Raw genomic sequence first — 23,330 nt, forward strand, 5'->3', positions numbered from 1 at the left:
GCTCCATGGTAAAGAATCTGCCCGCCAACACAGGAGATGCAGGTTCATTTCCTGAGTCAGGAAGATCCCCTGGAGGAGGAAATGGCAACCCACTCCAGTATTCTTGCTGAGATAATCCCCTGGACAGAGGAGCCTGGTGGGTTACAGTCCGTGGAGTCACAGAAGAATCAGACACAACTTAGCAACTAGACAACATCAGAATGTTCATCACATCATTGTTTAAATAGCAGAACATTTGGGAAATCTTAAATATCCAACAAAAAGAAATTTCTTCTTATGCTTATAAACCATCTGTAGAATAGAGTACTATGCAGCCATTTCAAATGACTTGTGACTATATTCAGTAACATGTAATGTAAAGACAAGTGAAGAAACAGGATACAAAAACATGTTTATTATTATCCTGCTTTGCCTTGTCACCTATTTTACATCATTCTGTATCACATAAGTTCTGTTTTAATTCTACTTTTACTTTTGCGTTTGATTGGTATTTTTAAATTTTTATTTTAATTTAAATTAGCATAAAGTATTGGATTTTCTGATGTGCAGTTCTATGTGTTTTAACTTATGCTCAGATTCATGACATCACCAACCACAATCAGAATACAAAGCAGTTCTGTCACCCCCAAAATTCCCTGGTACAGACTCTGTATAGATTCACATCCTCCCATCACTCCTAAGAGTGTTGTTGAGAAGTATCGCTTGATATGGCTGTACCGAAAGGTGTTTATCCATTCACCCACTGAAGGACATTTAGAGGTTTTCAGTTTGGGATAATTATGAATAGAGCTTCTATAAGCATTTGTGTACATGTTTTTGTGTGAATGTAAAGAGTTTCATTTCTCTGGGATAAAAGCACAAAAGTATACTTGTTGAGTCATATGTTAAGTACCTGTTTTGTTTTTTAAGAAACTGCTAAACTATTTTCCAGAATGGCTGCATCATTTTACAGTCTCACCAGCACCTGGGAGGGATCTAGTTTCTCTGCAACCTCATCAGCATATAGCATTATCATTATTTTTTATTATTGCTCTTCTAATAGATGTAGTATCTCATTCTGCTTTCAGTTTGCATTTTCCTAATGGTTAATCATGTTGAACATCCTTAATTTCTTATTTGGTGAGATATCCATTATTTTACCCATTTTCTAATTGGATTGTCTTCGCACTTTTGTAAAAAATCAATTTGCCGTATTTGTGTGGGTCTATTTCTTAATTCTATTATGTTCCATTGAGCTATATATCTATCACTTTGTCAATATCACACTGTGTGATTACTGTAGCTTTATAGAACATCTTAAAATCCATTGGTGTTCTCCTTTTTCTCAAAATTAACTTGATTTTTCTAGTTGCAATATCTTTCTACCTAAATTTGAGAATCATCTGGCCTCTATTTACAATCTACAAAATTCCTCCAAGGAGTTTAATTGAAATCGCATGAAATCTATAGATGAATTTAGGGAGATTTGCCAACTTGAAGGAAATGGCAACTCACTCCAGTGTTCTTGCCTGGAGAATCCCAGAGACGGTGGAGCCTGGTGGGCTGCCGTCTGTGGGGTCACACAGAGTCGGACACGACTGAAGTGACTTAGCAGTAGCAGCAGCAGCCAGCTTGACAATACTGAGTCTTCCAGTTCATGAACATAACATATTTTCCTGTGTATTTAGTCAGTCGGTTCAGTCCCTCAGTAAGGCCTGACTCTTTGCGACCCCATGGACTGCAGCATGCCAGGCTTCCCTGTCCATCACCGACTCCTGGAGCTTGCTCAAACTCATGTCCATCAGATCGGTGATGCCATCCAACCATCTCATCCTCTGACATCCCCTTCTCCTCCTACCTTCAATCTTTCCCAGCACCAAGGTCTTTTCCAATGAATTTAAGTCTGCTCTAATTGGTTTGATATTTTTTAGTTTTCAGCATAAAATTCCTGCTTTTTTATTACGATTTACACTTAACTATTTCATTTTTTGGAGCCTTGGGAGATAGTAATTTTAAAATTCAATTTCTAATCATTTATTGTCAACATAAATATAATTGATTTTGAGGTGCTGACCTTGTATCCTGTGACCATTCTTAAGCTTACTTTTTAGTTCTAGGAAATTCTTGTATAGATTACTTGGGATTTTTCCATGTAGACAGACATGTCTGTGAATAGGAGAGTTTCACTTCTTTCTTTGTAATCTATATGACTTTTCTTTCTTTCTCTTTTATTTCTATTATTTCACCGGGCAGAACTTCAGTACAGTGTTCATTAGGAACAGTGAGAGTGGCCATCCATGCCTTGTTCCAAATCCCTGGGGGGAAGGATTTCCACTTTTCACCATTAAATATGCGGTTAGCTCTAGGTTTTTGGAAGGTGCCCTTTTCACGATTAAGAAGCTTCCTTCTATTCCTAGTTTCTTGAGAGGTTTGTTGAGTGGATGTTAAATTGTGTCAAATGCTTTTTCTGTATCAATTGATATGATCATGTGGGTCTTCTTTAGCCTGCTAATATGATGAATTACAATCACTGATTTTTCAAATATTGAGCTAACCTTGCATTCCCAAAATGGTACATTATTCTTTCACTATACTGCTGGATTTAATTTTCTAATATTTTTTGAGAATTTTTATGTTTATGTTTACAAGGGATATGCTCTATAGTATTCTTTTCTTATACTGTTTTTGTCTGGTTTGGGAATCAGATTGATGATGGCCTCATAAAATACATATGAAGTATTTGCTGCTTTTCTATTTTCTGAAGGATCTTGTGCAGAATTGAATTTTAAAACTACTGACAGTTTTTTCAGAATTTGCCAGTGAAACCTTCTGGACCTGGTTTTGGTTTGGTTTTTGTTTGTTCGTTTTTGAAAAATTTTGAACAACAAGCTTAGTTTTAAAAGTACATATGAGAAATTTCAGGTTATAACTCCTTCAGTGAGTTTTGGTAGTTTATAGCTTTCAAAGAAATAGTCCATTTCAGTTGCAGAAATTACCTGTATAGAGTTATTTATACTATTCCTTATTATTCTTTTAGTATACATGGGATCTATAGTGATAACCCTCATCTCACCTGTATTGGTATCTTGATTCCTGATTTGTGTCTTGTCTCTGTTTATTTGGCCACTCTAGTTAGAGGTTTATCAATTTTACTGATTTTTTCAATGAACCAGCTCTTGGTTGTGTTGATTATTCTGTCATTATTTCTTCAAATATTTTTCTGCATCACACTATTTCTTCTCTATTTCTGGGGTCTCAGTAACATGAGTGCTAAATCTTCAGGCACCATCCCACAGGTTCTGTTCACTGTTTCTCTCTGTTGTTCTTGTTGAGTAATTCTATTGCTCTCTCTTTTCAAGTTCACTGACTCTTTTTTTTTTTTTTTGGTCATCTCTATTTTGCTACTGAGTATATGCAGGTATTTTTTAAATAATTGTATTTTTCAGTTCTAAAATTTTTGTTTCTTCTTTTTATCTCCCAAGTTTTGCTAGTACTTTGTATCTTTTCATTTATTTCAAGACTATCTACCTCACTTTTTAGAACATGGTTATCATGGCTGTTTTAAAATCTCTGGCTGATAATTCCAAAATCTGTGTCACCGTCGGGTTAGCATCTGTTTATTTTCTGTTCCTTTTTAAGTTGATATTTTCCAGGGTCCCTCTATACTGAGCAACAGGATTTTAGCCTTTGCCAGATCTGCCCCGCACACGCACCGCACAGCGGCCAATCGAGGCATTGTTTTATACCGTAGTTTAGCTCGCAAAGACTGTGGTATACTGTTTAGGATGAGCGCATGCACAGCGTGAATGAGACCCATTCATGTAGAGGTGACCTCAGGAGTTCATCCATAACTTTATGGAATTGCTCTCTTGATTCCCTCCTCTTTACAACCCACTTGCCAGTCCTCCAGCCTCAAATCTTGGGACTTTAGCTTTCCTACTCTTCTGGGTGCATCTCTGTGTCTGCATCTGGAAACAACCAGTGGAGAACAGAGAGAGGGAAAGAAATCAATGAGTATTTTCCCCTACACTCCTGGGAATCATAGCTTCACTGGTAACCACCTCCCTTACAAAGACTTAGGTGTCTGCTGGGCCACCAAACTCACGGCTGCACTGATACCAGCAGAATTTCCCTGGGGGCTGAGTCAGGAGATGAAAGAAAAAAGGGGAAAAACAAGAGGGTTTCCTCCACTATGACTCTCAGAGTCCTCCTTTCTCACTCTGCAAACCAAAAGAAAGAGCTTCTCTTGGAGCACTTTTTCTCTGCATCCACTGTGCTTGTGCATTTGGGTCTGCCTTTGAGTCCAGTCTAGGTAATGCCACAGGGGAAGGGAATGGTCAACTCTGCCAATTTGATGATGCTTTAAATTCTAATCTTCTTCCCCAGTTTGCCTTCTATCATTTGCTTTGAAGTGTCCTCAAATAGTCGGTCTATTCATTCTTTCCAGTGCATTGAGTGGGAGAGACACGGTGGAAGTTGTTTGCTCCATCTTGCCCAGACTTGAAAACTGTCTGCTTATTTCTTGCTTTGGGGTTTTGTAAACAAAATTATCTGCATATTCAAAAGAAAGGTCTACAACCAATTGTGTGCTGTTGTTCAAACATCCGTCATGAGACATTGCACCCTTCTCTGGCAGCGTCTGGCTGAGAATATCACTTCCTATTCCTCTGCAGGAACACAGCTGACTGTGGAGGTCCACCCTCGGGATGCCATGCCCCAGCTGTTCAAGAAGTTCTCCTTAGCTAAACGTACGTGCATACAGGGCTGGTCGTGTTTGGAGGAGCGGCACGGAGGGCTGGGGCAGCTGGAAGGGCCAGAGCCCAACCCGGGGAAACTTCTGGGAGAAGGAAGAGGGACCTGGGCCTACACACAGGGAACTAGCAGAGCCATGGCAGCTTCGCCCTGGGACACTCTCTTCTCCACACTCGATAACCCCTGTTCTTGGGTCACACAAGGCATTTAGCTAAACACGAATTTCATCGCAAGAATTTTGTTGTTCTTAGACGCCGTGTATTGACTGCCTAAAAAGTGGCATGCGCTGTCCGTAAGCACTGCACACTCAATTGGTTTTTAACTCTTTGTTATACACCAATATTAGCCCTACTTTTTGGATCAGCAAAGGCTCAGAAATGTGAGATAACTGCCTGTCTCCCAGTTAGGAAGCAGGTCAGAACCCTGGTCCAAATGAAGCCCATGCCCTTAGCTGCCATGCTTGGCTGCCTTCCGTGCTCTGCACACAGACCCAGACCCAGGCCTGCAACGTCTCCTCTGCTCCCTTCATGGTCCTTACCCTGGATCTGTCCATCTTGGGGCTACACAGGGGCCTGGGGAAACTCCAGCCAAGGAACAGAGGCTGCAGAACAGCCCAGGCCGAGGGGCACTGCACGTCCACTTGGGGGTGGGGAGCTGCAGGGCAGGTCCCCTACAGCTGCCTGGTCCTACAGGCCTCAGCAGCCAGGAGATCGGGAGGGCAGGCCCTGGGAGTCGGCCAGCTGGGTTCAGATCTCAGCTGTGAGACCTCAGGCAAGTAGCTTAACCTCTCTTTTGTACTCAGTTTCCTCATGTACAAAAGGAGGAAAATGACTCAAAGTCCCTCAAAGGATTGCTGTGAGGTTACATGAGACAGTCAGTAAAGCACAAGCCAGGCAATAGTAAGTACACAAAAAATCTGGCTACTATTTTGAACCCCTGTCACTCTACCGAAGAATGTGGATGGAAACAAAATATGAACGTAAGAAAGACAAGGCCCACTGTTTCTCAGAATGACCTATGTACATTTGCAACCTTCTATTTGTTTATTTACAGCCAACAATGACCTTCAAGGGCAAAGAATAACTTCCCTTGACACCCCTATCCCCAGCTCCTCCTGGTTCCATCAGGGACCCCCATCTTCCTGACCTGGTTTCAAATCAGCAAGAAATTATCTCCTGTTGTTTATGGAGTCTAATGACAATTAGTGACCATTCTGCCTTACTGGGCTTCCCTGGTGGCTCAGATGGTAAAGAATCTGCCTGTAATGCAGGGGACCCGGGTTCAATCCCTGGGTCATGAAGATCCCCTGGAGGAGGGAATGTATCACTACCTACTCCAGTATTCTTGCCTGGAGAATTCCATGGACAGAGGAGCCTGGTGGGCTACAGTCTGCAGGGTCGCAAAGAGTCAGACATGACTAAGCGACTAACACACACACACACACTGCCTTAATCGTCCTGCATTTATAGATTTGATTGCCCTTGAACCTTCCTGAGGAATATTTCCCCTCTTTCCCCTTTCATGTCTGCTCGTGGTCAGTTCTTCTCCTGAGATCATCTGGCAGTGTGAATTGACTGACACCCTCAGGATCTCCAGCTGTGGTCCAAGATGGCAGGAACATTCAGTGTGGAGGCAGGAACAGGGACTCCAGGCCAGCCTGCTGAGTAATCCCAAGCCTTGATGTTCTAGAAAATTCTTTCTCTGCTCACAGACTGAACCCTTTCTTGTCATCCCCCATTGGCTCTCAGTCCTCCATATCTCACCAGGGCATTCCTAGCAGTAGTTTGGTGGTGGGTGGGGATGAGAGCAAGAATACTGTGAGATGGAGAGTGAAGATGAGGGGTCAGAACCACCACACAGAGAATCATCCGTGCTTGCCTTTCTGTTTCTTCTGAAGTGTCTCTACTCCTGACCTTTGGGATATTGTAGGTTTACAAGTTGATAAAAATGGAAATACAAGACCCCGGCAGCCTGGAGGGAAAGATACCCACGGTAAGTTGCAAAGCCTTCTTGGGGTTGTTTTCTGAGATTGGGTTATCCTCATGAGGCAATCTGCAGTCAGTTGGAAATGGCTCCCTGGAGCAGTCCAGCTCCTTAGAGCTGGGTATCTGGGGCCATCTTGGGGCTCAGGAGACAAGAGTATCATGATTGACTGACAATGTCTGCTATGGACACAGGTGGAGAAGTGAAAAGCTCACACACCAGATGTGATCCCAAAGCTAAAGCACAAACCCCACCAATAACAAGGCAGCCCATTATGGGAAACATTAGAACAGAATTCAGAATTGAATTAAGTTTTAAAGCAAGTGTCTGTAAGGCAGGAGGCATGTGAATCAGCAGAGTGAGACAGGGGAAGAAATCCTGAAGGGGTGATGGACAGCCTGTGTTCAAATCTTAATTTTGTTCCTTACTCACCTTCCCATAAGGAAGGCTGAGCACCAAAGAACTGATGCTTTCAAATTGTGGTGTTGGAGAAGACTCTTGAGAGTCCCTTGGACAACGAAGAGATCAAACCAGTCATTATTTATTGGAAGGACTGATACTAAAGCTGAAGCTCCAATACTGGAAAAGACTCTGATGCAAGGAAAGATTGAGGGCAGGAGGAGAAGGAAGTGAACAAGGATGAGACAGTTGGATGGCATTACCGACTCAGTGGACGTTTGAATTTGAGCAAGCTCTGGGAGATGGTGGAGGGCAGAGGAGCCTTGTGCGCTTCAGTCCATGGGGTCACAAAGAGTCAGACACAAGAGCAATAGCAGCAACACCTTCCCTGGGCCTCAGTTTCCCCCTCAGTAGACCAGATGGCATCTAAGGCTTAGTACAGTTTGTTACTTCTTCCTATTGTTTTGCTTTAAAATTAGAATAATTTAGTTAATGCCACTGGTATTTTAAATGTATTTATGCAAAATCATATTCAAATCTTACATAATCTGCTCAAAAAGTAAATTTAATGAGGCATAAATCATTATGGGTATTTTTAATGTTCAGATATTGTAAAATGAAACCAAGAAAGGGTAAAACTAATAATAGGGTTTTCAGTCCCATTTTAGAAATGCCATCCTTCTTCGAAATGGGGGCAGGGGAGGCCTCATTTGCAGAGCTGAAGCTTGTTAAACGTGTAAGTCACTTCATATCCACTCAGGTCACCGTGATGGCCCTCGTCAGAGGTGCAGGAGCCAGAGTCCACGGGGGGAGAGGACACTGAGAAGGGGGGAGCTCAGCAGGGCCTGCCGCTGCATCCCCATCCCTTCTGAGAGCCCAGCTGGGTGAGGGCCCCATGGTGGACCACCCAGGATGGCTCTGAGGTGATCTGAGTGATCAGAGGGGAGAAATCCCAGCTCTGGCATGAGACAGGTGAGCCGTGATGGCACTGGGAGCCTCTGGGTAAGACTGTGCAGGACAGAAGGCTGGAGGCAATCAGAGGAGGGGAGCCAGGGAAGGCCTTGGTCCTTGTAGAGGAGCAGAAAAGGAAGGAAGAAGACGCTGGGTTGCTGAGCAAGGCTGCAGCCTCAAGTAGAGTGTGCGCTGCCTGCCCACCCACCGCACACCCTGCCTTCTCTTAGGACAGGAATAGCCTCAGATCCTGGTGTGTCAGAGGCTCCCCACCTTGCCCCATGTGAGGACTACTGCAGCAGGTCAGCAGGGACTGAAGGAGCAGACAGAGGTGGCCAAAGCCAGTCTGAGCTTGAGAAGGAAGTAAAAGGCTTTGGTCCTAACAGGAAGGGGCCTGCATTAGTGGGGACATGCAGAAGGGTCCATGTGGCCTGCTCCTGATGCTGAACTTGACTGGAGCCTGGGATCTCCTCTGTGGCTGGACAATGGCCAGCTCCCTAACCAGCTGGCAGTGCCTCACATGCAGTGCCAGCCCTGGGAGGGTTGCAGAGCAGCTTAAGCCAGAGCTGGTGGTGACACCTTGTCCCCATCAAGGAAGCCACTGCGTCCATCTCGGTGGGAACAGCAGCTCTGCCTCCAAAATACTGTCTCCAACTCTTTTACACTCTGACTTACAGCCCTGGTTCCAACTGCGCAGCCTCCGTGCTTGCTGCTCTGCTCCTCCTGTAGCTTGTGTACTTACTTAAAAACATTTAATAAATTATTCTTCTGCTTAAACTAAAAATAGAGGGGGCTGTCCTCAGAGGATGTGTGGGTTACACACAGGAACAGCTCCACACTGGGCACAGAGGTATTACATCCCTGTTCTGTGCTTGCCTGCAAAGGACCCCTCTTTGCACCCTTCCAGGGAGCAGAGCACCTCTAACCTTACCGCGTGATCCACTATCTCATTCACTCCCCAAGGTACCCCACAGATACATGCTTGAGGCCAGGCTACTGGATTCAGCCACTCCCAGTGAGGGGGACGTCAGCCAGCCATTCCAGGCTGTGTGTAGTCCCACCAGGCACTTTCCCTATCCCTCTGCTCCTCCCAGGCTTGCTGTCATGTCCTGTGGCCCCCAAAGCACCCCTCACTCACCCCTCCTCCACCATGACATGGCAGAATGAGAGTTGACCCCATGGAGTTGGGGAATCAGTGCCCCTTTGGCTCCATCCTCCTCTCACTCCCTTCCTGACCTCTGACCCAGGTTGCCTGACTTTGGTCAGCCTGGGCCTTGAATAAGAAAGACCCAGCCAAAGCCCAGGCTCTTCTCTGGGCTGGGGCAGGGGTTTGCTGCCTCTCCATCCTTGGGTTGCTCTGACCATTGATCAGTTGGTTCTGCAGTAGCTACCTGAGTCTGTCCTGTGTCTGGGCTCCCTCTGAGAAAGGCTGGACATAGGTGAGGGATTCTGAGACCCAGCCTCCCCTGGGGGCCCCCCACCTTACCTTAGGCACCTGTTGCCAGAACTCTTAACTTTCTCATGGTGCATACAGTCTCCAGCTGATCACAGGCAAGGGAAGAAGCCTGACTGGGTGCCAGATGCACCTCACCCCATGGAGGCCCAAGTGGCCAAGAACCACCATGCCCTCCTCCAACACCCAGAGTGCCCTGCAGCACATCCACCCGGGGCACCATAGCCAGGGCATCAGGGGCCAGCAGCATTGCCTGGATCCTTCCCACAGAGCACTGTTTCTGGAAAAGCTAGCAGAGAATCTGCAGAAACCTACCTGGTGGGAGAAGGGATTCTATCGCAGTCTGCCTGGGGCTGCTGAGTTCACTGAGGTGCAGTCTCTATACTGCTGACTTCCCGGGTCTCCTTAGGGTCCCTGTGAATCTCCCAGAGGACTAGAGGAGTTGCGACAGTTTCCAAAGAGGAACCGTTCTAGGAGATCTAGCTCTTGAGAGCAGTGTTTCAGTCTAGGAGTCATGCTGAAGGTTAGGCAGTCATGGCTCCTCACAAAGACAGGGAGGCCTGATCCAGGCTGTCCTGCTGGCCAGTCTCAGCCACTGACCAGCCCCCCTGTGTTTCCAGCCTACCCCTGGGATCGCTCCAGCCTGAAGTCCATGCCCCTGGACCTGCGGCAGTTTGAGAAGCTGGACACCTATGCCTCACAGGTAGGAGAGCCAGCCCCTCTGCCTGTGTGCCCCCCAACCCTCAAGACAGCTTGGATTGTCCTAACCCAGGGTGGCAAAGCCTTTGCCTGACCCTCGTAAGTATATCCTGAGTCCCTCAGGTGGGTGGTCCTGAGTTCCTTTCCACAGCGTGTGGATGGGGGACAGAAGGCCAGGACACAGGCCACTTCATTCCCCCCACCCCACTTACAGTCCTGATGCTCTCATCCTGGGCCATACACCTTGTCCCATCCCCTTGATAGACTCCTCTGATTAGCCCTGTCTGTCCTCACCTACCCATTTGGGCATTGCTGTTGCCCAGCCCTGTCAGTCCCAGCCCATGCACGGAGGGAGCGAAAGGATGGGAGAGGACCACGAATGCCAGCACCCACGTGACTCCAGCCGTCCTCACCCCTGGAGCACGTGGGCAGCTGAGCTTCCACACCTCTGGGCCTGGGCGCATCTGGGGTGGGGGTGGGGCAGCTACAAGCGCTGAAGCACTAAGGACATCCCGGGGTCCTGGGAGTCAGGCAGGAACCTCACCACAGAGAGTCTGATTGGAGGAGCCAAGGAGCTGGACCATTGCTAAGGTCACAGTGAGCTGCCTGGGCTAATAAGCCAGGAACTCATCGTTGCCCTAGAAAAACCACCCTGGGGTGAGCACACGGTGGGTACTCAGGAACCTTGCTTGTTGAACTGATGAGTGATGATAGGCGCTTGGATCAAGAGAGTCTGATTCGAGGCAGGGACGTCAGTAGGAGGACATCCAGCTGTCCAGGCAGGATGAGGCATCCCTGGATGAGGCGGGGACATTGAGAACAGAGAGGAGCTGGAGGCAGAGAGGGGGCCCCTGCCCAGTGTGTGTGCAGTGAAGGGAAGATGGGGAGAGGGGCTTGCCTGTCTCTGGGCCGGGTAGCGGAGGACTGGAGGGCAGGCGCTCGGCGCAGGGAGCGAGGAAACAGGAGCATGTGTCAGGGGATGATGAGTTTGTTGGGATGCAGTGAGCTCTGGTGCCTGCGGAAATAACCACTGGGCAGCTGCATAGCCAAGCCTGGACCCGTATCCTGGCTGGAGAGAAACCCTTGGGCCAGAAACCCTGCCTTGGGAGCCGTCAGATTCATTTAAGAGCTGAAGTCCTAGAGAGGGCATCATCTTGGGGAAGACAGGCCGGGGATCCAAAGGGCCTGGATCTGCCTGAGGCCCGGCAAGATCTGGAAGGATCAGTGTTCTGGAAAGCACAGGCATGGTCAACAGCATGGGCTGTTCACTCTGGACAGGCAAGGCTAGCACAGGGGCCTTTCCATTCTTCTACATTGAAGTAGATTACTACTACATTGAAGTAGTACATTACTTCTTGGTAGGGGGCAGCTCAGAGGAAGGCTGGAAGTCTCAGCTAGGCTCCAGCAGGCTGAGGGGCAAATGAGGGGGTGAAGGAGGAGGGAGTAGAGAGAAGACCCCACAGGAGCCTGGCAAGGAAGGAAGGCTAGACGTGGGCAGTCCAGTGAGAGAGACTGGGAGGTGTTTTGAAGAGACACGGCAGATAGGAGAGGATGGGACGCCCAGGATAGGAAGGAAGAAGTCAGAACACAGCCAAGCAAGGGCACCGTTTGAGGAAGGAAGAGCAGGCTCTGCTGAGGCAGAGACCCAGACCGGAGGCCTACAGAGAGGCTGGCTGAGCAGGAGGGAGGTCTTATTGGTAAGGAAGCCATGCCTGGGCCTTGCGGAGTCTGAGGCCAGGTCTTCTGTGAATTAGGGAAGGAAAGGGAGGACATCCAGAGTCTGAGCAAGTTGTCACAGCCTCCAGAAGGGATAGACAGACTGCTGGACAGGCCCAGAGAGCAGTGCATGAATGGGGACCAAAGGACCAGAATCCACAGAACTGAAGCCAGGGGTTAAGTCAAGAGTCAGCCAGACTATCATGTGGGCCTACAATGTGTGGGGTGTGGTTCTAGACCCAGGAAGGGGACAAAAACAAGGACCATGCGGTTGGAGCAGCTGACCAAGGGGGCACACGGGAGGGGCCTGGAGGTCTCCCTGTGGTCAGAGGGTGGATCCTGGAGAGCCTCGGAAACACGCCAGGTCAGGAGGATCTCAGCAGGGGCTGACCGAGGTGTGGACAACCACTGCAGAAGTAAGCCCCCAGGTGCCCCTGCTTCTCTAGAAAGAGTGATCAGGGCTGCCTTTCAGCAATGCCAACCCTGAGGGCCCCTGCTGGAAAACCTAACTTGTTCTTTTTTTCTAAATTATAGTAAAATATATGTGACATAAAATCTGCCATTTGAGTCATTTTTAAGTGTACAATCCAGTGGCATTAGTTACACTGCCAGTGTTGTACAATCGTCACTATCGCCTTCTTCCAAATTCAGCCTAAAGAGGAACTTTGTACCCATTAACCAATGACTCCGCATTCTCTCTCCTGCCAGCCCCTGGCAACCTCTAATTCCCTTCCTAGGTATATAGGCCCAAAGAACAAAGACTGATCCTCAGATACTTGTTCACCAATCCTCGTAAGGGCAATATTCACAGTAGCCAAAAGGTAGAAACAATGTAAGTGGCCATCAGAAATGAATGGATAACCTATCTACTATCTCCATGAATTTATCTAGTATTTCATGTAAGTGGAATCATACACTGTGTCTTTTTGTGTCTTGCTTGTTTCACTTAGCATCATGTTTTCAAGGTTCATCCAAGTTGCAACATGTAAGAGGACGTCATTCCTTTTCATCAGTTCAGTTCAGTTCAGTTGCTCAGTCGTGTCCGACTCTTTGCGACCCCATGAACCACAGCATGCCAGGCCTCCCTGTCCATCACCAACTCCCATGGATGAGTAATATTTCATTGCATGGTTATACCATACTTGGTTATCCATTCATCTCTGATGGCCACTTACATTGTTTCTACCTTCTGGCTATTGTGAATATTGCCCCTAGGAGGATTGGTGAACAAGTATCTGAGGATCTGTCTTTGTTTTGGGGGTGTATATACCTAGGTGTAGAATTGCTGAGTCACATGGTAATTCCACGTTGAAATTTTTGAGGAACTACCAAACTTTCCCACAGCAGCTGCATCGCTTTACATTTACAGGGATTCTAATTTCTTCACATTTTTGCCTTTGTGTGTATGTGTGTGATTGCCTACCTTTTTTTAAACTACAGTCATCCTAGTGGGTGTGAGGTAGTATCTCACTGTAGTTTTGATTTGCACTTCTATAGTGACTAATGATAGACTTCCCCGGTGGCTCAGAGGTTAAAGCGTCTAATGATAAACATCTTTTTATATTTTTATTGGCCATCTAAATTTTTGGAGAACTGTATGTTCACATCCTTGGCCCATTTTAAAATTGGGTTTGCTTTTGTTGTTGAATTACAGGAATTCTTTGTATATTCTGGATATTAAACCTTTATCAGATAACATTATTTGCAAATTTTTTCTTCCATCTGTAAGTTATCTTTTCACTGTCTTAATATTGTCCTTTGATGCACAGAGGTTTTTATTCTTATGTAGCTCAATTAATCCATTTTTTCTTTTGTATCCCATGATTTTAGCATCATATCTAAGAATCCATTGCCAAACCCAAAGTCAGGGTGATTTACCCCTGTGTTTTCTTCTAGGAGTTTTACGGTTTAAGTTCTTACATTTAGGTCACTGATTATTTTTGAGTTAATTTTTTATATGGTATGACGTAAGGGGTCCAGCTTCATTCTTTTGCATATGAATATCCAGTTGTTCAGGCCCTGATGTAGCGCACCCCTCCCACTCCCCAGGTGACAGTCAAGAGTGGCCTCGAGGAGCTGGTGAGCGACCTGCTCCAGGAGGCCCACAGTGACCTGGAGATTGTCCGTGCCATCTGGATCTGGATCTGCCACCACATAGGTAGGCCCGCCTGTGGAGCCGCTGGCTCTGGGACACTGTTCCCAGAGGAGCATCTCTGGGCTTAATTCCATCACCAGTGTGTGTGCAGTAAGGTGGAAGGTGAAGGAGCAGGACTCCCAGGGTTCAGCACCCAGACTAAGGAAGGTTCACTCATATGCACCAGCCGCCCATGTTTACTCCCCCAAGTCTGTGAGCTCCGTGAAGTGCCAGGGGTAGGGATGCCCCCTGGCCCTTTGCCCACAGCCAGAGCTGAGGCCCCTCACCCAGCCACAACCTTCCCTCAGTCCTGCCTTCCTGGTCGACCTGCTCCACAGAGATGAGAACCCAGAGCAGAAGGTTGTTTCCAGGAAGGAGGTGGCTGGGGACGAGTCAAAGTTGTTTGAAAAGTTACTGCAGCACCAGAGGTTTCTCAAAGCATCCATGCCAGGAAGGGTGGGCACCCCTCTGCTTGTTCCTTACTCCCACACCAGTGACCTCGCTGCCACTCAGCCTGGTCTCCAAGTTCGGAGAGCCAGGGGCCACACAGCTGCCCCCAGCTCTGCACAGGACCCCCTCAGCTGTCTGACCAGCTCAGGCCAAGCCCCAGGAGGTTGCTAAGGGGAAGCTGGCTGCTGCCTCCTTCAGTCCATGGAGAAACCAAGTGGCAGGATGGACTTCTAGTGACTTCCCTGCGACATAGTGACCAGCGGAGATCCCCTACCTGCTGTCACTGGGCTTTCCTTTTGTCCTCCCAGAGCGGCAGTTAGGGATGCAGCTTAGAGGATGAACTCACCTGACTCAGGTAGGCCATCTGGCCACAGGACCTGAAGGGCCAGCTTCTGCCACGTCAACCTCAGCTATTCAGCCTGGGCCTAATAAGGGGGCAGGATGGGAATCGGAACATCTGATATGACATTGTGTGTGGCCCCCACCCTCACACACACACACACACACACACACCCTCACACACACACACACCCTCACACACACACACACCCTCACACACACACACCTTCACACACACACCTTCACACACACACCCTCACACACACACCTTCACACACACACCTTCACACACACACACCCTTACACACACATCCTCACACACACATACACACACACATGCCCTCACACACCCAAACACACACATACCCTCACACACACACACCCTCACACACACACACATCCTCACACACACACACACCCTTACACACACACCCTCACACACACATGCCCTCACACACACCCTTACACACACACACCCTCACACACACACACATCCTCACACACACCCTTACACACACCCTCACACACCCTCATACACACCCTCACACATGCACACCCTCACACACCCTGACACACACCCTCACACACACACACCCAAACACACACACAAAAACCCTCACACCCTCACACACACCCTCACACACACAGACCCTCACACACACCCTCACACACACACACGCTCACCCTCACACACACCCTCACACACACCCTCACACACACCCTCACACACACACACCCTCATACACACCCTCACATGCACACCCTCACACACACCCTCATACACACCCTCACATGCACACCCTCACACACCCTGACACACACCCTCACACACCCTCACACGTGCATATCCTCACACACCCTTGCACACCCTCACACACCCTTACACACACCCTCACACACACACAAACACACACACAAAAACCCTCACACCCTCACACACACCCTCACACACACACATACACCCTCACACATACCCTCCACACACCCTCACACACACACACCCTCTCTCACACACACACATACCCTCACACACACACCCTTGCACCCTCACACACACCCTCACACCCAAACACACATACACACACACCCTCACACACACACACCCTCACACACATCCTCACACCCACACACACACACCCTCACACACACACACCCTTGCACACACCCTCACACACATCCTCACACACACACCCTTGCACCCTCACACACACCCTCACACCCACACACACACACACCCTCACACACACCCTCGCACACATCCTCACACACACCCTCACACACACACCCTCACACACACCCTCCACACACCCTTACACACACCCTCACACATACACACCCTCACACATACAACCCTCACACACACACACACACCCTCACACACCTTCACACACACACACACACACACACACCGTGGGCACACATGGGCACACACACACCCTTTGTGCCCTCACAGGCCACAGTACCTGCCTCAAGGCCTCACACAGGTCTTAGGCTCTCTCGTTAGCCAAGTAAAGTGGCCTGTCTTCACTTTCAGGGACGAGTGTTAATAGTAACTCAGCATGCTCCTTGGCCATGGGGCTGCAGCAGGGGGCAGCCTCACTGGCTCTGCTTACAGAGCTGCGTGCTCGTGGGGACATGTGGGCAGAGCTCCCAACTGCCCAAGTGATGTGTTGGTCCCTCCCCTCCCAGCCCCTCCTCAGAGACCTAAAGAGCCAGGTGGCCCCTTCTGCCAATGCCTTGCTCTTCCTCCCACCACCCAAGGGTACATTTCCCAGATATCGCCCAGCCTGGGGCCCTGTTCCCTTCAGTCCACAGCAGCCTCTCCTGGGCCCAAGGGAGGCCACCCCAAGTGATGCTGGAAGCAGAGCAGAGGGCGGGGGCAGTGGGGTGGACCCCTCTCTCCTCTGTACCAGCCTGCTCATCTCCAAGGACCTGGTTCCTCACAGCCTCCTCCTCTGCTCTCCAGAATACGACATCGAGGCTGCCCAGGAGAAGGACCGCCAGGCCTTCAAACCCACCGCCATCCTGCAGACCCAGAAGACCAACTGTGATGGCTATGCTGGGCTCTTTGAGAGAATGTGCAGGTACAAAGGGCTCCCAGGCTGACCACCCTGACCCAGCGCTTCCCCCTGCCACCTGCCCTGTGCCTTCACCCACGCTCTGGGCCGAAATGGGAGTTTGCAAACTCTACTCTGAATCCAAGTGAGTCTTGAAAAGGTCAATTTCTCCCTTTTTAACACCAGCATAATTGACTTTGTACCATCTGCCGGGCTTCGCGATACATTAACATAATGGCAGATGAATGCACAGAGATAATTTGGTTATAAAAGGCCCTTTTTCCACCTTCTCCCATCTCTGTGCAGCTGAAGGTTAGAAGAATGGCAGATGTGGGAATGCCAGGACCATGGCTGCAGGCGCCAGGCGGACTATGAAAGGCTGTCCTCCGGGCTGGCGCAGGGGCCTCTTGGGGGAACAAAAGCCCCCCCACCTGGAAAAAATTTGTCCACTGGAAAAGCTGAATCACTAGGCAGCAGCTCCTCTCTTGGAGCCTTTGGGGTCTGTTTCCATTGCTCTGGGAGTGAGCACCTGGCCAGGATGCCTGAGGCTGGGTGGGGGGAGGAGGAGGGGCAACGCAGAGGTGGTGAGAGCAGGCGCGAGGCTGGTAGGGAAGGTGTTGCTGTTTGGAGACCTCGCTGCCGGTTCTGTGTGACCTGGAGACGGACTCCAGGCTGGGGGAACCCTGCTGACCCCACAGTTTCCTCTGCCCACTGTCTAAGTTCTACTGTGTTCCCCCAGCAACAATCAGCCAGCCCTGGGGGCCACTGCAAAGCCCCTCCCCGGGGGGGTAAACAGACTGCACCCACTGCCTGCATGGACCTCTGGGAACGAGTCTTCTCAGACTCCCAAACGTCAGCTGACCAGAACTACAGGGGGCAATTTATCAAACCAAGAGCAGAGACGATGATAACTAAAGTGTCCACGGGAGGCAATGGAGTGACAGTGTTGTACCACGACCATACGATGTCCTGCTCCCAGGGGGACATGCCACCCACTCCGGGCCTGATCCCCAGCCCTCCAGGCTGCCATCCGCATCACCACCACCCAGCACAGACACGCTGCTCCATCCCTTCTGTTCTCTCTCTGCTCTTCCATCCCCTACCTCCAAGCCCACCCCTGAGACCACAGCCCCAGAGGGGAACCGAGGGTCAGCAGGCAGAGGATGCCAAGCCCTCTGCAACCCACCCACCCCCCCATACATTCCCACGCTACCCCAGACCCAGGCACCCCCCATACATTCAGGGCTTCCAGGAACCCAGGTCCTCCTCAGCAGCCCCCTGCCCTGGCTCCCGGGCCCTAGGTTCCGAACAAGACTAAAAGCTCACACTGTCCCCATGACGTCCTCCGAACTGCAGCCTCGCCTCCCTTCCAGCCCTGCCCCCTCTGCCACTGCCCGCACTCACACTTTGGCTAATCCTGCTCCATCTGCTCGCCTTGCCTCTCAGTGCTCTTCAGGCCCCACCTCTCCCTCTCCAGATGCCATCAACATACCTATACACCAGCTCAGGTCTTGCTTAGGCTTTTATTTAATCACTTTTCTAAATTAAAAATAAAGCTTAACTATAGGTGATTTATAAAGTGCATAGAAGAAAACAGAAGAAAATTAAGCTACCCTGAATCCTACCAGTTAGAGAACACTTAACATTGTGTCCTATTGCTTTCTGAACTTTGTTCTCTCATATAGCCTTTGCCTGTGCTCACTTCTTCTCGTAGGTTTTACATGTCTTCATGTCTCCCCCCACCTTCCCTTTGAACATCCATCTCAGAATCCTATACACAGGTAGGCCCTCAGTGACAGGAAATGACAAGATATTCCTCGCAGACTTGTGTGAGTTGGACCTTCTTTTTTAAAATAAGGGAATAGCCCTCCATCTATGCTCAGCTCTATATGAACCTAGCATCTTTCAGAGTGTAATTATTTTCATCTTAATTTGCAAATTGGAAACACTTGGGGTTTTAAGTCACAGAGTATATTTTTTTAATCCAATAGAAGTCTTCCTAGCATGGTATGGAAGGAGTCCCAGATTCACAGCCAGAAAGACTCTTCCAGGCCTCAGTTAGTTTACCAGTCTTTGATTTCCAATCCTTAACGTCCTGCTCATTAGTTTTGCTCCCTTTGGAAGGCACTAAGCTTCTGGATGCTGGGAGGGATTGGGGGCAGGAGGAGAAGGGGACAATAGAGGAGGAGATGGCTGGATGGCATCACCAACTCAATGGACATGAGTCTGAGTGAACTCCGGGAGTTGGTGATGGACAGGGAGGCCTGGCGTGCTGCAATTCATGGGGTCCCAAAGAGTCGGACACGACTGAGTGACTGAACTGAACTGAACTGAAGCTTCTGGGAGCCTCGGTTTTCTCATCTGTACACTGGGGACTCCATTGCCTACTGGCAGGACTAAAGGAGAACTTGGGGGCTGTTATTTTTAACCCTCCCTGTCCTCTCAGTATTGGAGTGTCTTTGCTGTGTAGAACTTTCCTACAGACCACATAGACTCACATAGGCTCAGAAAATTGACATTGGCCCTGAGTGGAACTGCAACTCTTTGGCCTGGTCCAGAGGCTTAACAATGGCCATTTTCTGGCTTGAAACTGATCATTAAAAGACCAACGTTTTGCATCATTTAAAGTTATGTTCCCACCTGGCAGTTACCCTGTGAAATACTCTCCACATAGCCTGGGATATTTAATAATAGCTCACAGTTCTCTGAATTCCTTTAACTTTGGCTTTAAAGATCAGTAACCTCGGCCATGCGTCTTTCCTACGTCCTCTTCTCTTTAAAATAACTGCTGAAGGTTTGGTAAATTCATTAGCAGATCCCTTAATAACCAAGGACGTGTAATCCACACTTGCTGATTTATCCCTGCTTAGTTGTCAGAGTGGCCCCTTAGCAAGAATTGTGTCCACATAGCTGGCATTACTTCTACCAGTCCAGTCTGCCTCCTTGCAATGGCCTCATTAAAGACTGATTTAATAAAGTAATTTGGTGGGGAATTCAGATATTTTTGCAACATCATTCGTTTCCTCATCGTCTTTCTCAAGTAACCAGTGTGCCTTTTTTGTTAGCGCCGCTGCTTGTAACTGCTGGTCCAGTTTCTTTCTGACTTTCTCTCGTCCAGCATTCATGTCTCTCCTTTTGCCTCAGTTCCCCGACAGCCTTCACGAATTCCGCTTCATTTCTTTGCAAGGGTCATGCTTGATTCCCCGGAATTCTGCCAGCAAGTCAGCCTCCAGTGCAATTTCTTCCCCTGTTACCACGGCGCTAACACCACCAGCTAGCAGATTTTCCAGGGACTTTTGAGAAAGCCAAGAGCTTATTACCAGTTTCAGGCTTTGATGCGGAGGAGACTGGCTGTCACCAATCAGATGTCAGTCTGTTTCCCATGCATCTTCCAGCTGTCACAGCGGTGTGCTGCTGCTCCGCATCATGTCCCAGACGATCCCAGAACATCACTTGGTTCCAGAGGCCCCGAAGGCTGAATATACAGGATAACCTTAAATTATCTCCATCCTATATGGCCTCTGAAAGGAACATCTAAACCCCACCACCCTTTTAGATACATCGAAGGACAGTGCTCATGAAGATGAATTGCATCACTATAGCAAACCAATCTTTATGCCACTGCTGCTGCTGCTGCTAAGTTGCTTCAGTCATGTCTGACTTTGTGCGACCCCATAGATGGCAGCCCATCAGGCTCCCTCGTCCCTGGGATTCTCCAGGCAAGAACGCTGGAGTGGGTTGCCATTTCCTTGGATTGAAACAAATCTTGCTGTACAAAAAGTCTGGTGCAATGCAGATCCTCCTGAACTGGGCATCGGGACCCACGAGTCCTGGCACTGCCTTGCCCCCAAGCCCTCTGTGTGTCCCCAGGCAAGTCAGCTTCCCTCTCTGAACTGCTGACTCTTCACTCATCACAGAGGAGACCCTGAAGTCAACCTCCAAAGGCTCTAACAGGCCTGTGGAGTGAGAATTATTACCATGATTACAGTTACTGACCTCACTGTAAGCGGGGGAGTGGCATAAGGAAAGGAGAAGAGGACCATATACAGAAATATAAACACTGCCAACTTTATAACAAATCAGCTACATAAACTGTGAAACATAAGTCATGGTTATGCATGTCATGCTGCAGTGTAGAAACCACAAACTGGGCTCCCTGGTGGCTCAGTTGGTAAAGAAGCCGCCTGCAATGCGGGAGACCCAAATTCAATCCCTGGGTTGGGACCATCCCCTGGAGAAGGGAAAGGCTACCCACTCCAGTATTCTGGCCTGGAGAATTCCATGGACTCTACAATCCATGGGGTTGCAAAGAGTCGGACACGACTGAGCAACTGTTGCTTTCACTTTCGTTTTGGAATTATATACATACTTAGTTTTTATTGAAATATAGTTGGTTTGCAATGTGGTGTTAGTTTCAGGTGTATAGCAAAATGATTCAGTTATACATATATATATATATTCATCATATATATATATTCATTTTTACATTTTCTTCCATTATAGATTTTTTTAAGATATTGAATATAATTCCCTGTGCTATACGGTAGGACCTTGTTGGTTATCTATTTTACGTATAGTAGTGTGTATGTTTAATCCCAAATTCCTACTTGATCTCCTACCCCGCCTCCCCTTTGGGAACCATAAATTTGTTTTCTGTGACCTTCTTGAGGACCGTTTTGGGAACTACAGGCCCTAAAATTTCTAATTCACGTGTTTTCCCGGTTAAACTGGCCATTGGGCTTAAAGGTATTGAAACCGTGTTTCCTAATTTTACTATTAGAAATCGCAGTGTTTTCCTCAAGACAGGAAAACAGCATGCTTCGCTACCTCTCCTACAGCTCCTTTCCACCCTCCCTCTTTCCCATGTGGCCCTGACATCCAGGGAGAAGTGGTCAGAGCTAAGGAAGCCCACTGTGGGCAGAGGCTGATGTGTGCGGGGTGCACCGTCCACCCCAGGCCACTCAGCCATCCTGCTGCTGGGGCTTGGATCGTCGCTGGTTTTTGTTTTGTTTTTAATTGGAGGCTAATTACTTTACAATATTGTAGTGGTTTTTGCCGTACATTCACATGAATCAGCCATGGGTGTACATGTGTTCCCCATCCTGAACCCCCCCCACCCCACCTTCCCATCCCATCCCTCAGGGTCATCCCAGTGCACCAGCCCTGAGCACCTGCTGTTTAAAGTGACAGTCACAGTCTCTGGATCCATTGTCTCCTCAGTATTTCCCCTGGCGCTGAGGTTTTCCAAGCTGTCAAAAGAAAAAACCAAGACTCTGCAGCCTGAGGTTATTAGACACATCTCCTTGGCTGATATTTTGGGCTCTAGGATGGCTGGTCAGGGTTCTTTAAGAGATGGAAGTGTTTCTCATCCTCTGCTCATTCTTTAGTGCTCTCTCAGATCTTTCCAGCAAATTCCTCCCCCTTTGGGTTTCCTGAAAGAGCTATGCTTAGTTGCTCAGTTGTGTCCAGCTCTTTGCCACCCCGTGGACGTAGCCCGCCAGGTTCCTCTGTACATGGGGATTCTCCAGGCAAGAATACTGGAGTGGGTAGCCATGCCCTACTTCAGGGGATCTTGCCAACCCAGGGATCAAACCCAGGTCTCCCGCATTGCAGGCAGGTTCTTTACCGTCTGAGCCACCAGGGAAGCCCAAGAGCTATGCTTATCACTAGCATTTTTGTCATGGTTCACATATGCATTCTCTTCCTATTAAGAGAACATCCAGGGAGGCCAGTGAGCTTTATTTTTAGAGCATCATAATTTATTATGTTAGAGTATTTATTATATTTCTAAATGATATGATATAGGATATTATATCATACAGGGGATATGATCCCCTGTACAGTGCTTTGCAGAGTGTGTACAGTCAGCAATCTTTGGAGGCCTGAAGTGGTTGTGGGTCACCTGACCAGCAACTAGCAGCTGGAATGACTAGTTCCACATTTTGCGTGAGAGTTATGGATTATTAACAATAATACTCTACATTATGACTGCTTTGTCCAACTCATCTTGCACACTGCTGCCTGGTAATAAAATATCCTCATATCATAGTGAAGCATGGCAGAAGCTTACCGCTGAGGGGATTTTTTCATCTTTATTCTGCCCCAGGCATTCCCCACAGCCCTCCCAGCTTCTCCTCAGCCTGTCAGTGGAGAATCAACCCCTAGAGATCATTTAACACCAACCTTTCGTTTTGCCCGTGATGAGCCTGGCAAGGTCACAATGGAGTGAACGGGTTCTCCAGGCCAGTCTCACCCCCTCCAGCCCCGAGCCCTCAGGAGGACATCCAGACACTCCCTTCTCCCTCTTGCAGCCCTTCCCAGGCACAGGGTGGGGTGTTCACGCTTATTCCCCTACTTGGTGCTCAAATCTGACCTCCAGTTTGGCCCTGGGTGGGAGGATACCTCTGCCCAGGGCCAC

At 48.6% G+C, this 23,330-nt stretch overlaps 1 protein-coding gene across 2 annotated transcripts in view; it reads left to right on the forward strand.

The window, feature by feature from the left end:
- The window catches only part of KY (kyphoscoliosis peptidase), a 50,548-nt gene that overhangs the window by 13,993 nt on the left and 13,225 nt on the right, over positions 1-23,330 (forward strand). For both annotated transcript variants that reach the window (XM_069581035.1, XM_069581027.1), the window contains exons 4-8: positions 4,653-4,727; positions 6,661-6,723; positions 10,138-10,220; positions 13,982-14,090; positions 16,822-16,939. In XM_069581035.1, coding sequence (XP_069437136.1) covers positions 4,653-4,727; positions 6,661-6,723; positions 10,138-10,220; positions 13,982-14,090; positions 16,822-16,939 — 448 coding nt within the window. The remainder of the gene's footprint in view (positions 1-4,652; positions 4,728-6,660; positions 6,724-10,137; positions 10,221-13,981; positions 14,091-16,821; positions 16,940-23,330) is intronic.

The sequence above is a fragment of the Ovis canadensis genome, chromosome 1 (assembly GCF_042477335.2).
Source record: "Ovis canadensis isolate MfBH-ARS-UI-01 breed Bighorn chromosome 1, ARS-UI_OviCan_v2, whole genome shotgun sequence".
Taxonomy (NCBI): Eukaryota; Metazoa; Chordata; class Mammalia; order Artiodactyla; family Bovidae; genus Ovis; species Ovis canadensis.